The sequence below is a fragment of the Oncorhynchus mykiss genome, unplaced genomic scaffold (genome assembly GCF_013265735.2).
Source record: "Oncorhynchus mykiss isolate Arlee unplaced genomic scaffold, USDA_OmykA_1.1 un_scaffold_270, whole genome shotgun sequence".
In the NCBI taxonomy this organism is placed as follows: domain Eukaryota; kingdom Metazoa; phylum Chordata; class Actinopteri; order Salmoniformes; family Salmonidae; genus Oncorhynchus; species Oncorhynchus mykiss.
The window spans coordinates 31,434-53,105 of record NW_023493724.1 but is presented as its reverse complement, the minus strand read 5'-3'; the positions used below and the strand labels follow the sequence as shown (position 1 = coordinate 53,105).

Genomic DNA, 21,672 nt, shown 5'->3' with positions numbered 1-21,672 from the left:
GAAGGTTAGTAGGGGTGAGTGGGGGAATCCACTGGGGAAGGTTAGTAGGGGTGAGTGGGGGAATCCACTGGGGAAGGTTAGTAGGGGTGTAACGTCCTGCGCTGTTTGTTCTATAACCTGTTAATTTACATTCGGAAACTATTCAGACCACTTGACCTTTTCCACATTTGGTTACGTTAAACGCCTATTCTAAAATCTATTAAATCAAATGTTTTCCTCATTAATCTACACTCAGTAACCCAGAATGACAAAGTGAAAACAGATTTTTTTGCAAATGTATTAAAAAATAAAAACAGAAATAACTTATTTACATAAATATTAAGACCCTTTACTATGAGACTCTAAATTGATCTCAGGTGCATCCTGTTATCATTGATCATCCTTGAGATGTTTCTACAACTTGATAGGAGTCCACCTGTGGTAAATTCAATTGATTGAACATGATTTGGAAAGGCACACACCTGTCTATATAAGGTCCCACAGTCGACAGTGCATGTCAGAGCAAAAAACAAGCCTTGAGGTCAAAGTAATTCTCCATAGCATTTCGAGACAGGATTGTGACGAGGCACAGATCTGGGGAAGGAAACCAACACATTTCTGCAGCATTGAAGATCCCCAAGAACACAGTGGCTTCCATCAATCTTAAATGGAAGAAGTTTAGATCCATCAAGACTCTTCCTTGACCTCACCGCCTGGCCAAACTGAGCAATCGGTGGAGAAGGGCCTTGGTAAGGGAGGTGACCAAGAACCCAACGGTCACTCTGACAGAGCTCCAGAGTTCCTCTGTGGAGATGGGAGAACCTTACAGAAGGACAACCATCTCTGCAGCACTCCACCAATCAGGTAGAGGGGCCAAACGGAAGCCACTCCTCAGTAAAAGTCACATGACAGCTCACGAAAGTTTGCCAAAAGGCAGCTAAAGACTCTCAGACCATGAGAAACAAGATTCTCTGGTCTTATGAAACCAAGATTGAACTCTTTGGCCTGAATGCCAAGCGTCACGTCTGGAGGAAACCTGGAACCATCCCTACTGTGAAGCATGGTGGTTGCAGCATCATGCTGTGGGGATGTTTTTCAGCGGCAGGGACTGGGAGACTCGTCAAGATCGAGGGAAAGATGAACGGCGCAAAGTACAGAGAAATCCTTGATGAAAACCTGCTCAGGACCTCAGACTGGGGCGAAGGTTCACCTTCCAACAGGACAACATCCTTAAGCACGCAGCCAAGACAACGCAGGAGTGGCTTCGGGACAAGTCTCTGAATGTCCTTGAGTGGCCCAGCCAGAACCCGGAATTGATCGAACATCTCTGGAGACCTGAAAGAATCTGTGCAGCGACGCTCCCCATCCAACCTGGCAGAGCTTGAGAGGATCTGCAGAGAAGAATGGGAGAAACTCCCCAAATACAGGTGTGCCAAGCTTGTAGTGTCATACCCAAGAAGACTCAAGGCTGTAATCGCTGCCAAAGGTGATTCAATGAAGTACTGAGTAAAGGCTCTGAATACTGATGGAAATGTCATATTTCAGTTTTTAAATATTTCTAAAAACCGTTTTCTTTGTCATTATGGGGTATTATGGGTAGATTGATTTTAGAATAAGGCTGAAACGTAACAAAATGTGGAACAAGTCAAGGGGTCTGAATGCACTTTATATGCCTTGCCACTGTGATAAACAGGCCTAGAGGCCTTGCCACTGTGATACACAGACCTAAACGCCTTGCCACTGTGATAAACAGGCCTAAAGGCCTTGCCACTGTGATAAACAGGCCTATAGGCCTTGCCACTGTGATAAACAGGCCTAAAGGCCTTGCCACTGTGATAAACAGGCCTAAAGGCCTTGCCACTGTGATAAACAGGCCTAAATGCCTTGCCACTGTGATAAACAGGCCTATAGGCCTTGCCACTGTGATAAACAGGCCTAAAGGCCTTGCCACTGTGATAAACAGGCCTAAAGGCCTTGCCACTGTGATAAACAGGCCTAAAGGCCTTGCCACTGTGATAAACAGGCCTATAGGCCTTGCCACTGTGATAAACAGGCCTAAAGGCCTTGCCACTGTGATAAACAGGCCTAAAGGCCTTGCCACTGTGATAAACAGGCCCAAAGGCCTTGCCACTGTGATAAACAGGCCTAAAGGCCTTGCCACTGTGATAAACAGGCCTAAAGGCCTTGCCACTGTGATAAACAGGCCTAAAGGCCTTGCCACTGTGATAAACAGGCCTAAAGGCCTTGCCACTGTGATAAACAGGCCTAAAGTCCTTGCCACTGTGATAAACAGACCTAAAGGCCTTGCCACTGTGATAAACAGACCTAAAGGCCTTGCCACTGTGATAAACAGGCCTAAACGCCTTGCCACTGTGATAAACAGGCCTAAAGGCCTTGCCACTGTGATAAACAGGCCTAGAGTCCTTGCCACTGTGATAAACAGGCCTAGAGGCCTTGCCACTGATAAAAAGGCCTAAAGGCCTTGCCACTGATAAACAGGCCTAAACGCCTTGCCACTGTGATAAACAGGCCTAAAGGCCTTGCCACTGTGATAAACAGGCCTAAAGGCCTTGCCACTGTGATAAACAGGCCTAAAGGCCTTGCCACTGTGATAAACAGACCTAAAGGCCTTGCCACTGTGATAAACAGACCTAAAGGCCTTGCCACTGATAAACAGACCTAAAGGCCTTGCCACTGTGATAAACAGACCTAAAGGCCTTGCCACTCTGATAAACAGACCTAAAGGCCTTGCCACTGTGATAAACAGGCCTAGAGGCCTTGCCACTGATAAACAGACCTAAAGGCCTTGCCACTGTGATAAACAGGCCTAAAGGCCTTGCCACTGATAAACAGACCTAAAGGCCTTGCCACTGATAAACAGACCTAAAGGCCTTGCCACTGTGATAAACAGACCTAAAGGCCTTGCCACTGATAAACAGACCTAAAGGCCTTGCCACTGATAAACAGACCTAAAGGCCTTGCCACTGATAAACAGGCCTAAAGGCCTTGCCACTGTGATAAACAGACCTAAAGGCCTTGCCACTGATAAACAGACCTAAAGGCCTTGCCACTGTGATAAACAGGCCTTTAGGCCTTGCCACTGTGATAAACAGACCTAAAGGCCTTGCCACTGTGATAAACAGGCCTAAAGGCCTTGCCACTGTGATAAACAGACCTAAAGGCCTTGCCACTGATAAACAGACCTAAAGGCCTTGCCACTGTGATAAACAGGCCTAAAGGCCTTGCCACTGTGATAAACAGGCCTATAGGCCTTGCCACTGTGATAAACAGGCCTAAAGGCCTTGCCACTGATAAACAGGCCTAAAGGCCTTGCCACTGATAAACAGACCTAAAGGCCTTGCCACTGATAAACAGGCCTAAAGGCCTTGCCACTGTGATAAACAGGCCTAAAGGCCTTGCCACTGTGAGAAACAGACCTAAAGGCCTTGCCACTGTGATAAACAGACCTAAAGGCCTTGCCACTGTGATAAACAGGCCTAAAGGCCTTGCCACTGTGATAAACAGGCCTAAAGGCCTTGCCACTGTGATAAACAGGCCTAAAGGCCTTGCCACTGTGATAAACAGGCCTATAGGCCTTGCCACTGTGATAAACAGGCCTAAAGGCCTTGCCACTGTGATAAACAGGCCTAAAGGCCTTGCCACTGTGATAAACAGGCCCAAAGGCCTTGCCACTGTGATAAACAGGCCTAAAGGCCTTGCCACTGTGATAAACAGGCCTAAAGGCCTTGCCACTGTGATAAACAGACCTAAAGGCCTTGCCACTGTGATAAACAGGCCTAAAGGCCTTGCCACTGTGATAAACAGGCCTAAAGTCCTTGCCACTGTGATAAACAGACCTAAAGGCCTTGCCACTGTGATAAACAGACCTAAAGGCCTTGCCACTGTGATAAACAGGCCTAAACGCCTTGCCACTGTGATAAACAGGCCTAAAGGCCTTGCCACTGTGATAAACAGGCCTAGAGTCCTTGCCACTGTGATAAACAGGCCTAGAGGCCTTGCCACTGATAAACAGGCCTAAAGGCCTTGCCACTGATAAACAGGCCTAAACGCCTTGCCACTGTGATAAACAGGCCTAAAGGCCTTGCCACTGTGATAAACAGGCCTAAAGGCCTTGCCACTGTGATAAACAGGCCTAAAGGCCTTGCCACTGTGATAAACAGGCCTAAAGGCCTTGCCACTGTGATAAACAGACCTAAAGGCCTTGCCACTGTGATAAACAGACCTAAAGGCCTTGCCACTGATAAACAGACCTAAAGGCCTTGCCACTGTGATAAACAGACCTAAAGGCCTTGCCACTCTGATAAACAGACCTAAAGGCCTTGCCACTGTGATAAACAGGCCTAGAGGCCTTGCCACTGATAAACAGACCTAAAGGCCTTGCCACTGTGATAAACAGGCCTAAAGGCCTTGCCACTGATAAACAGACCTAAAGGCCTTGCCACTGATAAACAGACCTAAAGGCCTTGCCACTGTGATAAACAGACCTAAAGGCCTTGCCACTGATAAACAGACCTAAAGGCCTTGCCACTGATAAACAGACCTAAAGGCCTTGCCACTGATAAACAGGCCTAAAGGCCTTGCCACTGTGATAAACAGACCTAAAGGCCTTGCCACTGATAAACAGACCTAAAGGCCTTGCCACTGTGATAAACAGGCCTTTAGGCCTTGCCACTGTGATAAACAGACCTAAAGGCCTTGCCACTGTGATAAACAGGCCTAAAGGCCTTGCCACTGTGATAAACAGACCTAAAGGCCTTGCCACTGATAAACAGACCTAAAGGCCTTGCCACTGTGATAAACAGGCCTAAAGGCCTTGCCACTGTGATAAACAGACCTAAAGGCCTTGCCACTGTGATAAACAGGCCTAAAGGCCTTGCCACTGATAAACAGGCCTAAAGGCCTTGCCACTGATAAACAGACCTAAAGGCCTTGCCACTGATAAACAGGCCTAAAGGCCTTGCCACTGTGATAAACAGGCCTAAAGGCCTTGCCACTGTGAGAAACAGACCTAAAGGCCTTGCCACTGTGATAAACAGACCTAAAGGCCTTGCCACTGTGATAAACAGACCTAAAGGCCTTGCCACTGTTATATACAGGCCTAAAGGCCTTGCCACTGTGATAAACAGGCCTAAAGGCCTTGCCACTGTGATAAACAGGCCTAAAGGCCTTGCCACTGTGATATACAGGCCTAAAGGCCTTGCCACTGATAAACAGGCCTAAAGGCCTTGCCACTGTGATAAACAGGCCTAAAGGCCTTGCCACTGATAAACAGACCTAAAGGCCTTGCCACTGTGATAAACAGACCTAAAGGCCTTGCCACTGTGATAAACAGGCCTAAAGGCCTTGCCACTGTGATAAACAGACCTAAAGGCCTTGCCACTGTGATAAACAGACCTAAAGGCCTTGCCACTGTGATAAACAGGCCTAAAGGCCTTGCCACTGATAAACAGGCCTAAAGGCCTTGCCACTGTGATAAACAGACCTAAAGGCCTTGCCACTGTGATAAACAGGCCTAAAGGCCTTGCCACTGTGATAAACAGACCTAAAGGCCTTGCCACTGTGATAAACAGACCTAAAGGCCTTGCCACTGTGATAAACAGGCCTAAAGGCCTTGCCACTGTGATAAACAGGCCTTAAGGCCTTGCCACTTTGATAAACAGACCTAAAGGCCTTGCCACTGTGATTTAAAGGCCTAAAGGCCTTGCCACTGTGATAAACAGGCCTAAAGGCCTTGCCACTGTGATAAACAGACCTAAAGGCCTTGCCACTGTGATTTAAAGGCCTAAAGGCCTTGCCACTGTGATAAACAGGCCTAAAGGCAGAGACAATAAGAAGGTACACATTTGTTTCATCTCAAAAGCAGAGAGCAACCTCTGTCCGGTGAAGTGCACAAAGCCATTTGCTTCTAACAAACAGTCAGATGACCTGCAGCAAGGTCAAGCAAGGTTCATGTTTCAGACATTATGGGACCACTAAACAACTATTGATTTAAAACCACGGAGAGTTTAGCGTGTACAGTTAAGATCTGCCTTCAATTAGCCTTTTACACAACGGGCCATTGGAACACTGTGATAAAGTTGGATTAGCAAACACAACAGGCCATTGGAACACTGTGATAAACTTGGATTAGCAAACACAACGGGCCATTGGAACACTGTGATAAACTTGGATTAGCAAACACAACGGGCCATTGGAACACTGTGATAAACTTGGATTAGCAAACATAACGGGCCATTGGAACACTGTGATAAACTTGGATTAGCAAACACAACGGGCCATTGGAACACTGTGATAAACTTGGATTAGCAAACACAACGGGCCATTGGAACACTGTGATAAACTTGGATTAGCAAACACAACGGGCCATTGGAACACTGTGATAAACTTGGATTAGCAAACACAACAGGCCATTGGAACACTGTGATAAACTTGGATTAGCAAACACAACGGGCCATTGGAACACTGTGATAAACTTGGATTAGCAAACACAACAGGCCATTGGAACACTGTGATAAAGTTGGATTAGCAAACACAACGGGCCATTGGAACACTGTGATAAACTTGGATTAGCAAACACAACGGGCCATTGGAACACTGTGATAAACTTGGATTAGCAAACACAACGGGCCATTGGAACACTGTGATAAACTTGGATTAGCAAACACAACAGGCCATTGGAACACTGTGATAAACTTGGATTAGCAAACACAACAGGCCATTGGAACACTGTGATAAAGTTGGATTAGCAAACACAACGGGCCATTGGAACACTGTGATAAAGTTGGATTAGCAAACACAACGGGCCATTGGAACACTGTGATAAACTTGGATTAGCAAACACAACGGGCCATTGGAACACTGTGATAAACTTGGATTAGCAAACACAACAGGCCATTGGAACACTGTGATAAAGTTGGATTAGCAAACACAACGGGCCATTGGAACACTGTGATAAAGTTGGATTAGCAAACACAACGGGCCATTGGAACACTGTGATAAACTTGGATTAGCAAACACAACGGGCCATTGGAACACTGTGATAAACTTGGATTAGCAAACACAACAGGCCATTGGAACACTGTGATAAACTTGGATTAGCAAACACAACGGGCCATTGGAACACTGTGATAAACTTGGATTAGCAAACACAACAGGCCATTGGAACACTGTGATAAAGTTGGATTAGCAAACACAACGGGCCATTGGAACACTGTGATAAAGTTGGATTAGCAAACACAACAGGCCATTGGAACACTGTGATAAAGTTGGATTAGCAAACACAACGGGCCATTGGAACACTGTGATAAAGTTGGATTAGCAAACACAACGGGCCATTGGAACACTGTGATAAACTTGGATTAGCAAACACAACGGGCCATTGGAACACTGTGATAAACTAGGATTAGCAAACACAACAGGCCATTGGAACACTGTGGTAAACTTGGATTAGCAAACACAACGGGCCATTGGAACACTGTGGTAAACTTGGATTAGCAAACACAACGGGCCATTGGAACACTGTGATAAAGTTGGATTAGCAAACACAACAGGCCATTGGAACACTGTGATAAAGTTGGATTAGCAAACACAACGGGCCATTGGAACACTGTGATAAAGTTGGATTAGCAAACACAACAGGCCATTGGAACACTGTGGTAAACTTGGATTAGCAAACACAACGGGCCATTGGAACACTGTGATAAACTTGGATTAGCAAACACAACGGGCCATTGGAACACTGTGATAAAGTTGGATTAGCAAACACAACGGGCCATTGGAACACTGCGATAAACTTGGATTAGCAAACACAACGGGCCATTGGAACACTGTGATAAACTTGGATTAGCAAACACAACAGGCCATTGGAACACTGTGATAAAGTTGGATTAGCAAACACAACGGGCCATTGGAACACTGTGATAAAGTTGGATTAGCAAACACAACGGGCCATTGGAACACTGTGATAAACTTGGATTAGCAAACACAACGGGCCATTGGAACACTGTGGTAAACTTGGATTAGCAAACACAACGGGCCATTGGAACACTGCGATAAACTTGGATTAGCAAACACAACGGGCCATTGGAACACTGTGATAAACTTGGATTAGCAAACACAACAGGCCATTGGAACACTGTGATAAAGTTGGATTAGCAAACACAACGGGCCATTGGAACACTGTGATAAACTTGGATTAGCAAACACAACAGGCCATTGGAACACTGTGATAAACTTGGATTAGCAAACACAACAGGCCATTGGAACACTGTGATAAACTAGTATTAGCAAACACAACAGGCCATTGGAACACTGCGATAAACTTGGATTAGCAAACACAACGGGCCATTGGAACACTGCGATAAACTTGGATTAGCAAACACAACAGGCCATTGGAACACTGTGATAAACTTGGATTAGCAAACACAACAGGCCATTGGAACACTGCGATAAACTTGGATTAGCAAACACAACAGGCCATTGGAACACTGTGATAAAGTTGGATTAGCAAACACAACGGGCCATTGGAACACTGCGATAAACTTGGATTAGCAAACACAACAGGCCATTGGAACACTGCGATAAACTTGAATTAGCAAACACAACAGGCCATTGGAACACTGTGATAAAGTTGGATTAGCAAACACAACGGGCCATTGGAACACTGTGATAAACTTGGATTAGCAAACACAACAGGCCATTGGAACACTGCGATAAACTTGGATTAGCAAACACAACAGGCCATTGGAACACTGTGATAAAGTTGGATTAGCAAACACAACGGGCCATTGGAACACTGTGATAAACTTGGATTAGCAAACACAACGGGCCATTGGAACACTGTGATAAACTTGGATTAGCAAACACAACGGGCCATTGGAACACTGTGATAAACTTGGATTAGCAAACACAACGGGCCATTGGAACACTGTGATAAACTTGGATTAGCAAACACAACGGGCCATTGGAACACTGTGATAAACTTGGATTAGCAAACACAACGGGCCATTGGAACACTGTGATAAACTTGGATTAGCAAACACAACGGGCCATTGGAACACTGTGATAAACTTGGATTAGCAAACACAACGGGCCATTGGAACACTGTGATAAACTTGGATTAGCAAACACAACGGGCCATTGGAACACTGTAATTTCTGATCAATTTGATGTTATTTTAAATGGACCAAAAATGTGCTTTTCTTTGAAAAACAAGGACATTTGTAAGTGGCCCTGAACTTTTGAACGGTAGTGTAAATTACTCAGTAACTCAGTGACTCATGTTTGCATCTCAATGTGATAAAAAACAGCCTGCATGTTCCTCACAAAGAGGACAACTGCTGTTACTGAGCCAGATGTCTGTGTTTCAGGGGAGAAAAACAGTCCTATGTTGTTCTGTCTGTCTGTATGCTGATATGTTGCTCTGTCTGTCTGTCTGCTGATATGTTGCTCTGTCTGTCTGTGTGCTGATATGTTGCTCTGTCTGAATGCGTGCTGATATGTTGCTCTGTCTATCTGTGGGCTGATATGTTGCTCTGTCTGAATGCGTGCTGATATGTTGCTCTGTCTATCTGTGTGCTGATATGTTGCTCTGTCTGTCTGCGTGCTGATATGTTGCTCTGTCTGTCTGTCTGCGTGCTGATATGTGGCTCTGTCTGTCTGCGTGCTAATATGTTGCTCTGTCTGTCTGTGTGCTGATATGTTGCTCTGTCTGTCTGCGTGCTGATATGTTGCTCTGTCTGTCTGCGTGCTGATATGTTGCTCTGTCTGTCTGTCTGTGTGCTGATATGTGGCTCTGTCTGTCTGCGTGCTGATATTTTGCTATGTCTGTCTGTGTGCTGATATGTGGCTCTGTCTGTCTGCGTGCTGATATGTTGCTCTGTCTGTCTGCGTGCTGCTTGTCCTTTGTTGCAACCACTCTTCCAGCTCCACTCTTCCAGCTCCACTCTTCCTACAACCACTCTTCCAGCTCCGCTCTTCCAGCTCCACTCTTCCTACAACCACTCTTCCAGCTCCACTCTTCCAGCTCCACTCTTCCTACAACCACTCTTCCAGCTCCACTCTTCCAGCTCCACTCTTCCAGCTCCACTCTTCCTACAACCACTCTTCCAGCTCCGCTCTTCCAGCTCCACTCTTCCTACAACCCCTCTTCCAGCTCCACTCTTCCAGCTCCACTCTTCCTACAACCACTCTTCCAGCACTCTTCCTACAACCACTCTTCCAGCACTCTTCCTACAACCACTCTTCCTACAGCCACTCTTCCAGCTCCACTCTTCCATCAACCACTCTTCCAGCTCCACCCTTCCTACAACCACTCTTTCAGCTCCACTCTTCCTACAACCACTCTTCCAGCTCCGCTCTTCCTACAGCCACTCTTCCAGCTCCACTCTTCCATAAACCACTCTTCCAGCAACTACTCTTCCTACAACCACTCTTCCTGCTCCACTCTTCCAGCAACCACTCTTCCTACAACCACTCTTCCAGCAACCACTCTTCCTACAACCACTCTTCCTACAACCACTCTTCCTACAACCACTCTTCCAGCAACCACTCTTCCTACAACCACTCTTCCAGCAACCACTCTTCCAGCAACCACTCTTCCTACAACCACTCTTCCTACAACCACTCTTCCAGCAACCACTCTTCCAGCAACCACTCTTCCTACAACCACTCTTCCAGCAACCACTCTTTCTACAACCACTCTTCCAGCAACCACTCTTCCTACAACCACTCTTCCAGCAACCACTCTTCCTACAACCACTCTTCCTACAACCACTCTTCCTACAACCACTCTTCCAGCAACCACTCTTCCTACAACCACTCTTCCAGCAACCACTCTTCCAGCAACCACTCTTCCTACAACCACTCTTCCTACAACCACTCTTCCAGCAACCACTCTTCCAGCAACCACTCTTCCTACAACCACTCTTCCAGCAACCACTCTTTCTACAACCACTCTTCCAGCAACCACTCTTCCTACAACCACTCTTCCTACAACCACTCTTCCAGCTCCACTCTTCCAACAACCACTCTATCTACAACCACTCTTCCAGCAACCACTCTTCCTACAACCACTCTTCCAGCAACCACTCTTCCTACAACCACTCTTCTAGCTCCACTCTTCCAGCTCCACTCTTCCAGCAACCACTCTTCCAGCTCCACTCTTCCAGCAACCACTCTTCCTACAACCACTCTTCCTACAACCACTCTTCCAGCAACCACTCTTCCTACAACCACTCTTCCAGCAACCACTCTTCCTACAACCACTCTTCTAGCTCCACTCTTCCAGCTCCACTCTTCCAGCAACCACTCTTCCAGCAACCACTCTTCCTACAACCACTCTTCCAGCTCCACTCTTCCTACAACCACTCTTCCAGCAACCACTCTTCCAGCTCCACTCTTCCAGCAACCACTCTTCCAGCTCCACTCTTCCTACAACCACTCTTCCAGCAACCACTCTTCCAGCACCACTCTTCATACAACCACTCTTCCAGCAACCACTCTTCCAGCTCCACTCTTCCAGCAACCACTCTTCCTACAACCACTCTTCCAGCAAGCACTCTTCCAGCTCCACTCTTCCTACAACCACTCTTCCTACAACCACTCTTCCTACAACCACTCTTCCAGCAAGCACTCTTCCAGCTCCACTCTTCCTACAACCACTCTTCCAGCAAGCACTCTTCCAGCAAGCACTCTTCCAGCTCCACTCTTCCTACAACCACTCTTCCTACAACCACTCTTCCAGCACCACTCTTCATACAACCACTCTTCCAGCTCTGCTTAGTCTAATACAATGACAACTTAAAGATACCAAAAACGATTTAGTCCAATCAACTTAAGCTAAATATAATGTTAATGTCCATGGTTCTGATTTCTGTGTGTGTGTGTGTGTGTTTGTGCAAGTAGAAAAACATATTGACTCACCCTACCTGTAGAGAAACGCCAACACCATCCTCCTCTCTTTCATGTTGCCTAAACGGTCTTTCACTCTGTCATACAGTACACGCTTTTCGTTTTTTGTGGTCCTAGGCTACCTGGCTAAAATGCTAGCTCGCTAACCTAACTTCCATTCATGGCCAACGTTAGCTAGGTAACATCAGCCTTCTACATCTAGCTACATGTTGAACTCCCATCCTCTCAGACCAGGGGTAAAACAATGTATGAATTAATGGTTGGATCAGAATCACAGTTATAATCATTGGCCACAGAGAACTAAGTAAAACCACAAGTCCAAATCCCTATATCCATCCCATGGGTAATTTAGGAAACTGAGCCTTTGAAGAAAAAAAAATGTACCCCTTTTTTTCTCCCCAATTTTGTGGTATCCAATTGGTAGTTACAGTCTTGTCTCATCGCTGCAACTCCCGTACAGACTCGGGAGAGGCGAAGGTCGAGAGCCATGCGTCCTCCGAAACACAACCAAACCAAGCCGCACTGCTTCTTGACACAATGCACATCCAAACCGGAAGCTAGCCGCACCAATGTGTCGGAGGAAACACTGTGCACCTAGCGACCTGGTCAGTGCGCACTGCGCCCGGCCCGCCACAGGAGCCGCTAGTGCACGATGAGACAAAGATATCCCTACCGGCCAAACCCTCCCTATCCCGGACGACGCTGGGCCAATTGTGCGCCGCCCCATCGGCCTCCCGGTCGCGGCCGGCTGCGACAGAGCCTGGGCTCGAACCCAGAATCTCTGGTGGCACAGCTTAGACCACTGCGCCACCCACGAGGACTCGGAAACGGACCATTTTAGCTAGCTAGCCACCGGAGGACAACAACACAAGGAGATGCAATGATTCAAGTTGTTTCTGTCAATGACGTATCTCTTTTGATGCGATGTGATTGGAGACAAGCCTTCCCTTGACACATTGTTTTGGTGTGCCAGGACCATTCATGACGTATCTCTCTCGATGTGATTGGAGAGAAGCCTTCCCCTGATACGTTGTTTTGGTGTGCCAGGACCATTCATGACGTATCTCTCTCTCTCGATGTGATTGGAGAGAAGCCTTCCCCTGATACGTTGTTTTGGTGTGCCAGGACCATTCAGTTGAGCTCAACGCTGATTATTTATTAATGTTTTTATCAAGGGAGGCCAAATGCTCGCTGGCTTCACTTGCCTTCAATGCTTCGGGCAGCAACAATGTCATACTCTTTATGACCAGACCGAATCCGATAGATGGGGACACACACAGAGACAGAGGGGGATCTGTTTCACTCGCTCAGATGCTTCATCCGCTGGGATGCTTCATCCGCTGGGATGCTTCATCCGCTGGGATGCTTCATCCGCTGGGATGCTTCATCCGCTGGGATACATTCAGCCTCTTGTGAATTGAAGGACAATTATGAAAACTTAGATGAAAGAGAAATATTTTAAATGTTTTTTTCATGGTCAATTTTCTGGGGAAGCCTGGCTTCCATTGGCATCCATGAATACGCACCACTGTGTGTGTAAATGTACGTGTGTGTGTGTGTGTGTGTGTGTGTGTGTGTGTCCTTACGTTCCATTCGAAGCCAGCTACAGCGATGCCTCCGGCAGCTCCTGTTCCAGCCAGACCGATGAACAGACCAGAGCCCTCGCTACTGGCAAACAGAGAGGCTCCGATCTACACACAGATACACACAGACACACAGATACACGCAGACACACACACAAACCCCGCACACAGATACACACAGACACACACAAACACCGCACACAGATACACACAGATACCACACACAGACACACACAAACACCACCCACAGATACACACAGATACACACACAAACACCACACACAGATACACACATACACACACAAACACCGCACACAGATACACACAGATACCACACACAGATACACACAGATACACACATACACCGCACACAGATACACACAGACACACACAAACACCACCCACAGATACACACAGATACACACACAAACACCACACACAGATACACACATACACACACAAACACCGCACACAGACACACACAAACACCACACACAGATACACACAGATACCACACACAGATACACACAGATACACAGACACACACAAACACCACACACAGATACACACAGACACACACAAACACCACACACAGATACACACAGACACACACAAACACCACACACAGATACACACAGATACACACAGACACACACAAACCCCGCACACAGATACACACAGACACACAAACACCACACACAGATACACACAGACACACACAAACACCACACACAGATACACACAGACACACACAGACACACACAAACACAGCACACAGATACACACAGACACACACAAACACCACACACAGATACACACAGATACACACACAAACACCACACACAGACACACAACTGGTAAACAGAGCGGCTCTGATCTTCCACAAGAAGAGCAGGAAATGGAGGACTGTGAGATCAACAGCAGATGTAACAGACTTTAAGATCTGACTCACCGGCCACCAGGCCATGTCTCTCCCAGCCAGGAAGTATCCACTCAGAGTGTTCCTGCTGACCCTGCACGACGACTGAAAAACACACCAGAGATCCATAGTTACACAGAGTTACACACACACCGGACAGAGTTCCATAGTTACACAGAGTTACACACAAACCAGACAGAGTTCCATAGTTACACAGAGTTACACACTCACCAGACAGAGTTCCATAGTTACACACAAACCAGACAGAGTTCCATAGTTACACACAAACCAGACAGAGTTACATAGTAACACAGAGTTACACACAAACCAGACAGAGTTACATAGTAACACACATCAGACAGAGTTACATAGTAACACACATCAGACAGAGTTACATAGTAACACAGAGTTACACACACATCAGACAGAGTTACATAGTAACACAGAGTTACACACACATCAGACAGAGTTCCATAGTAACACACATCAGACAGAGTTACATAGTAACACACATCAGACAGGGTTACATAGTTACACACATCAGACAGAGTTACATAGTAACACAGAGTTACACACACATCAGACAGAGTTACATAGTAACACACATCAGACAGAGTTACATAGTAACACACATCAGACAGGGTTACATAGTTACACACATCAGACAGAGTTACATAGTAACACAGAGTTACACACACATCAGACAGAGTTACATAGTAACACACATCAGACAGAGTTACATAGTAACACACATCAGACAGACAGACAGACAGACAGACAGACAGACAGTATTAGGTAAGTCTCACCCAGATGCCGACGGCTACGTTGAGCAGGAAGTAAGCAGCGATGATGATGATGTCAGAGATACTGAAGGACTGGGACAGAGCAAAGAACTGGGTGGTGGAGTTGGACGCCATTACTGACCACTCACACTAACACACTCACACACACCTAACACATACACCTAACCCTAACACACACCTAACCCTAACACACACCTAACCCTAACACACACACATACCTAACCCCAGACCTGACCACTGCTTCAGACACACCGTACACTAACCCTAAACCTGACCACTGATTCACTAACCCCACACCTGACCAATGCTGCAGACACTATGGAGAACGAGTAGGAGAGAGAGAGAGAGAACAGGGGCAGGAGATCGGGGGACTTTGTGTCAATTGATGATTAAACACCTCTGCTAATGTATGTTTAGAGAAACACGCTGACACACACACTACCTGCTGGCTGGGAGGTAATGGAGTGTGTGTGTTGGAGGTCACACATGAAGCTCGTGTGAGCAGAGTGGACTCAGGTCAGACACCACCAACGGTCAGCAGAGTGGACCCAGATCAGACACCACCAACAGTCAGCAGAGTGGACTCAGGTCAGACACCACCAACAGTCAGCAGAGTGGACTCAGGTCAGACACATCCAACAGTCAGCAGAGTGGACCCAGGTCAGACACCACCAACAGTCAGCAGAGTGGACTCAGGTCAGACACCACCAACAGTCAGCAGAGTGGACTCAGGTCAGACACCACCAGCGGTCAGCAGTGTGGACCCAGGTCAGACACCACCAACGGTCAGCAGAGTGGACCCAGGTCAGACACCACCAACAGTCAGCAGAGTGGACTCAGGTCAGACACCACCAACAGTCAGCAGAGTGGACCCAGGTCAGACACCATCAACAGTCAGCAGAGTGGACTCAGGCCAGACACCACCAACAGCCTCTCACCAACGGTCAGCAGAGTGGACTCAGGTCAGACACCACCAACAGCCTCTCATCAACAGTCAGCAGAGTGGAATCAGGTCAGACACCACCAACGGTCAGCAGAGTGGACCCAGGTCAGACACCACCAACAGCCTCTCACCAACGGGCAGCAGAGTAGACCCAGGTCAGACAACACCAATGGTCAGCAGAGTGGACTCAGGTCAGACACCACCAACAGTCAGCAGAGTGGACCCAGGTCAGACACCACCAACAGCCTCTCACCAACGGTCAGCAGAGTGGACCCAGGTCAGACACCATCAACAGCCTCTCACCAACGGTCAGCAGAGTGGACTCAGGTCAGACACACCACCAACGGTCAGCAGAGTGGACCCAGGTCACACACCACCAACAGCCTCTCACCAACGGTCAGCAGAGTGGACTCAGCTCAGACACCACCAACGGTCTGCAGAGTGGACCCAGGTCAGACACCACCAACAGCCTCTCACCAACGGTCAGCAGAGTGGACACAGGTCAGACACCACCAACGGTCAGCAGAGTGGACCCAGGTCAGACACCACCAACGGTCAGCAGAGTGGACCCAGGTCAAACACCACCAACAGCCTCTCACCAACGGTCAGCAGAGTGGACCCAGGTCAGACACCACCAACAGCCTCTCATCAACAGTCAGCAGAGTGGAATCAGGTCAGACACCACCAACGGTCAGCAGAGTGGACCCAGGTCAGACACCACCAACAGCCTCTCACCAACGGTCAGCAGAGTGGACCCAGGTCAGACACCATCAACAGTCTCTCACCCACGGTCAGCAGAGTGGACTCAGGTCAGACACACCACCAACGGTCAGCAGTGGACCCAGGTCAGACACCATCAACAGCCTCTCACCAACGGTCAGCAGAGTGGACTCAGGTCAGATGACACCAACGGTCAGCAGAGTGGACTCAGGTCAGACACCACCAACGGTCTGCAGAGTGGACCCAGGTCAGACACCACCAACAGCCTCTCACCAACGGTCAGCAGAGTGGACCCAGGTCAGACACCACCAACAGTCAGCAGAGTCAGACACCTCCAACGGTCAGCAGAGTGGACCCAGGTCAGACACCACCAACAACCTCTCATCAACAGTTAGCAGAGTGGAATAAGGTCAGACACCACCAACGGTCAGCAGAGTGGACCCAGGTCAGACACCACCAACAGCCTCTCACCAACGGGCAGCAGAGTGGACTCAGGTCAAACACCACCAACGGTCAGTAGAGTGGACCCAGGTCAGACAACACCAACGGTCAGCAGAGTGGACTCAGGTCAGACACCACCAACGGTCAGCAGACTGGACCCAGGTCAAACACCACCAACAGCCTCTCACCAACGGTCAGCAGAGTGGACCCAGGTCAGACACCACCAACAGTCAGCAGAGTCAGACACCTCCAACGGTCAGCAGAGTGGACCCAGGTCAGACACCACCAACAACCTCTCATCAACAGTTAGCAGAGTGGAATCAGGTCAGACACCACCAACGGTCAGCAGAGTGGACCCAGGTCAGACACCACCAACAGCCTCTCACCAACGGGCAGCAGAGTAGACTCAGGTCAGACGACACCATCGGTCAGCAGAGTGGACTCAGGTCAGACACCACCAACGGTCTGCAGAGTGGACCCAGGTCAGACACCACCAACAGCCTCTCACCAACGGTCAGCAGAGTGGACGCAGGTCAGACACCACCAACGGTCAGCAAAGTGGACCCAGGTCAAACACCACCAACAGCCTCTCACCAACGGTCAGCAGAGTGGACCCAGGTCAGACACCACCAACGGTCAGCAGAGTGGACTCAGGTCAGACAACACCAACGGTCAGCAGAGTGGACTCAGGTCAGACACCACCAACGGTCTGCAGAATGGACCCAGGTCAGACACCATCAACAGCCTCTCACCAACAGTCAGCAGAGTGGACTCAGGTCAGACACCACCAACAGTCAGCAGAGTGGACTCAGGTCAGACACCACCAACGGTCAGCAGAGTGGACCCAGGTCAGACACCACCAACAGCCTCTCACCAGCGGTCAGCAGTGTGGACTCAGGTCAGACACCACCAACGGTCAGCAGAGTGAACCCAGGTCAAACACCACCAACAGCCCATGGTCTCACCCACGGTCAGCAGAGTGGACTCAGGTCAGACACCCCCAACGGTCTGCAGAGTGGACTCAGTTCAGACACCACCAACAGTCAGCAGAGTGGACCCAGGTCAGACACCACCAACGGTCAGCAGAGTGGACCCAGGTCAGACACCACCAACGATCAGCAGAGTGGACCCAGGTCAGACACCACCAACAGTCAGCAGAGTGGACCCAGGTCAGACACCACCAACGGTCAGCAGAGTGGACTCAGGTCAGACACCACCAGAGTGGACCCAGGTCAGACACCAACAGAGTGGACCCAGATCAAACACCACCAGAGTGGACCCAGGTCAAACACCACCAACAGTCAGCAGAGTGGACCCAGGTCAGACACCACCAACGGTCAGCAGAGTGGACTCAGGTCAGACACCACCAGAGTGGACTCAGGTCAGACACCACCAGAGTGGACCCAGGTCAGACACCACCAGAGTGGACCCAGGTCAGACACCACCAGAGTGGACCCAGGTCAGACACCACCAGAGTGGACCCAGGTCAGACACCACCAGAGTGGACCCAGGTCAAACACCACCAGAGTGGACCCAGGTCAAACACCACCAGAGTGGACCCAGGTCAAACACCACCAACAGTCAGCAGAGTGGACCCAGGTCAGACACCACCAGAGTGGACTCAGGTCAGACACCACCAGAGTGGACCCAGGTCAGACACCACCAGAGTGGACCCAGGTCAGACACCACCAGAGTGGACCCAGGTCAGACACCACCAGAGTGGACCCAGGTCAGACACCACCAGAGTGGACCCAGGTCAGACACCACCAGAGTGGACCCAGGTCAGACACCACCAGAGTGGACCCAGGTCAGACACCACCAGAGTGGACCCAGGTCAAACACCACCAGAGTGGACCCAGGTCAGACACCATCAACAGTCAGCAGAGTGGACTCAGGTCAGACACCACCAACGGTCTGCAGAGTGGACTCAGGTCAGACACCATCAACACCATTACTAGTCAAACACTCTAACCACTAGGCTACTTGCTGGTTACTAGTCCAACTCTCTAACCACTAGGCTACTTGCTGGTTACTAGTCCAACTCTCTAACCACTAGGCTACCTGCTGGTTACTAGTCCAACACTCTAACCACTAGGCTACCTGCTGGTTAATAGTCCAACACTCTAACCACTAGGCTACCTGCTGGTTACTAGTCCAACACTCTAACCACTAGGCTACCTGCTGGTTACTAGTCCAACGCTCCAACCACTAGGCTACCTACTGGTTACTAGTCCAACGCTCTAACCACTAGGCTACCTGCTGGTTACTGGTCCAACACTCTAACCACTAGGCTACCTGCTGGATACTAGTTCAACGCTCTAACCACTAGGCTACCTGCTGGTTACTAGTCCAACGCTCTAACCACTAGGATACCTACTGGTTACTAGTCCAACGCTCTAACCACTAGGCTACCTGCTGGTTACTGGTCCAACACTCTAACCACTAGGCTACCTGCTGGATACTAGTTCAACGCTCTAACCACTAGGCTACCTGCTGGTTACTAGTCCAACGCTCTAACCACTAGGCTACCTGCTGGTTACTGGCCCTTCTGGTGTGTTTGTGTGTCTAGGTAACATCCGTTGGTCAGTGTGTTTTAGCGAGAGAAACAGATGGCTCTGACGTCACACACACACTGCCATCACCATCAATCTCTCACACACACACACACACACACACACACACACACCGTAAACACACACACACACACACACACACACACAGACACACACACACACCGTAAACACACACACACACAGACACACAGACACACACACACACATCATAGACACAAACACACACACACCAGGCAGGAGAAGTGAACATGTTCAACATCAATCATCCAGCTGACAGAATAAATACATCAACTGGAATACAGTACAGACCAGAGGAGGCTGGTGGGGGAGGCTGGAATACAGAACAGACCAGAGGAGGCTGGTGGGGGAGGCTGGAATACAGTACAGACCAGAGGAGGCTGGTGGGGGAGGCTGGAATACAGTAAAGACCAGAGGAGGCTGGTGGGGGAGGCTGGAAAACAGAACAGACCAGAGGAGGCTGGTGGGAGGACGCTGGAACACAGTACAGTCCAGAGGAGGCTGGAATACAGTACAGACCAGAGGAGGCTGGTGGGGGAGGCTGGAATACAGTAAAGACCAGAGGAGGCTGGTGGGAGGAGGCTGGAACACAGTACAGTCCAGAGGAGGCTGGAACACAGAACAGACCAGAGGAGGCTGGTGGGGGAGGCTGGAATACAGTAAAGACCAGAGGAGGCTGGAACACAGAACAGACCAGAGGAGGCTGGTGGGGGAGGCTGGAATACAGTAAAGACCAGAGGAGGCTGGAACACAGAACAGACCAGAGGAAGCTGGTGGGGGAGGCTGGAATACAGTAAAGACCAGAGGAGGCTGGAACACAGAACAGACCAGAGGAGGCTGGTGGGGGAGGCTGGAATACAGTAAAGACCAGAGGAGGCTGGAACACAGAACAGACCAGAGGAGGCTGGTGGGGGAGGCTGGAATACAGTACAGACCAGAGGAGGCTGATGGGGGAGGCTGGAATACAGTAAAGCCCAGAAGAGGCAGTGTGGGAGGAGGCTGGAATACAGTAAAGACCAGAGGAGGCTGGTGGGGGAGGCTGGAATACTGTAAAGACCAGAGGAGGCTGGTGGGAGGAGGCTGGAACACAGTACAGTCCAGAGGAGGCTGGTGGGAGGAGGCTGGAATACTGTAAAGACCAGAGGAGGCTGGTGGGGGAGGCTGGAAAACAGAACAGACCAGAGGAGACTGGAATACAGTACAGACCAGAGGAGGCTGGTGGGGGAGGCTGGAATACAGAACAGTCCAGAGGAGGCTGGAATACAGTACAGACCAGAGGAGGCTGGTGTGGGGAGGCTGGAATACAGAACAGTCCAGAGGAGGCTGGAATACAGTACAGACCAGAGGAGGCTGGTGGGAGGAGGCTGGAATACAGAACAGACCAGAGGAGGCTGGTGGGGGAGGCTGGAATACAGTACAGACCAGAGGAGGCTGGAACACAGTACAGACCAGAGGAGGCTGGTGGGGGATGCTGGAATACAGTACAGACCAGAGGAGGCTGGAATACAGAACAGACCAGAGGAGGCTGGTGGGGGAGGCTGGAATACAGAACAGACCAGAGGAGGCTGGTTGGGGGAGGCTGGAATACAGTACAGACCAGAGGAGGCTGGTGGGGGAGGCTGGAATACAGTACAGACCAGAGGAGGCTGGTGGGGGAGGCTGGAATACAGTACAGACCAGAGGAGGCTGGTGGGAGGAGGCTGGAATACAGTACAGACCAGAGGAGGCTGGAATACAGAACAGACCAGAGGAGGCTGGTGGG

At 49.3% G+C, this 21,672-nt stretch overlaps 1 protein-coding gene across 1 annotated transcript in view; it reads right to left on the bottom strand.

Moving 5' to 3' along the window:
• LOC118948935 (sodium/glucose cotransporter 5-like) overlaps positions 1-15,673 on the bottom strand; it is a 105,378-nt gene extending 89,705 nt beyond the window's left edge. The window contains exons 1-3 of the mRNA XM_036973573.1: positions 15,219-15,673; positions 14,446-14,517; positions 13,497-13,601 (exon numbers count right to left, since the gene is read on the bottom strand). Of these exons, the coding sequence (XP_036829468.1) occupies positions 13,497-13,601; positions 14,446-14,517; positions 15,219-15,329 (288 nt within the window). The 5' untranslated portion in view covers positions 15,330-15,673. The remainder of the gene's footprint in view (positions 1-13,496; positions 13,602-14,445; positions 14,518-15,218) is intronic.
• Positions 15,674-21,672: the final 5,999 nt, after the last annotated feature.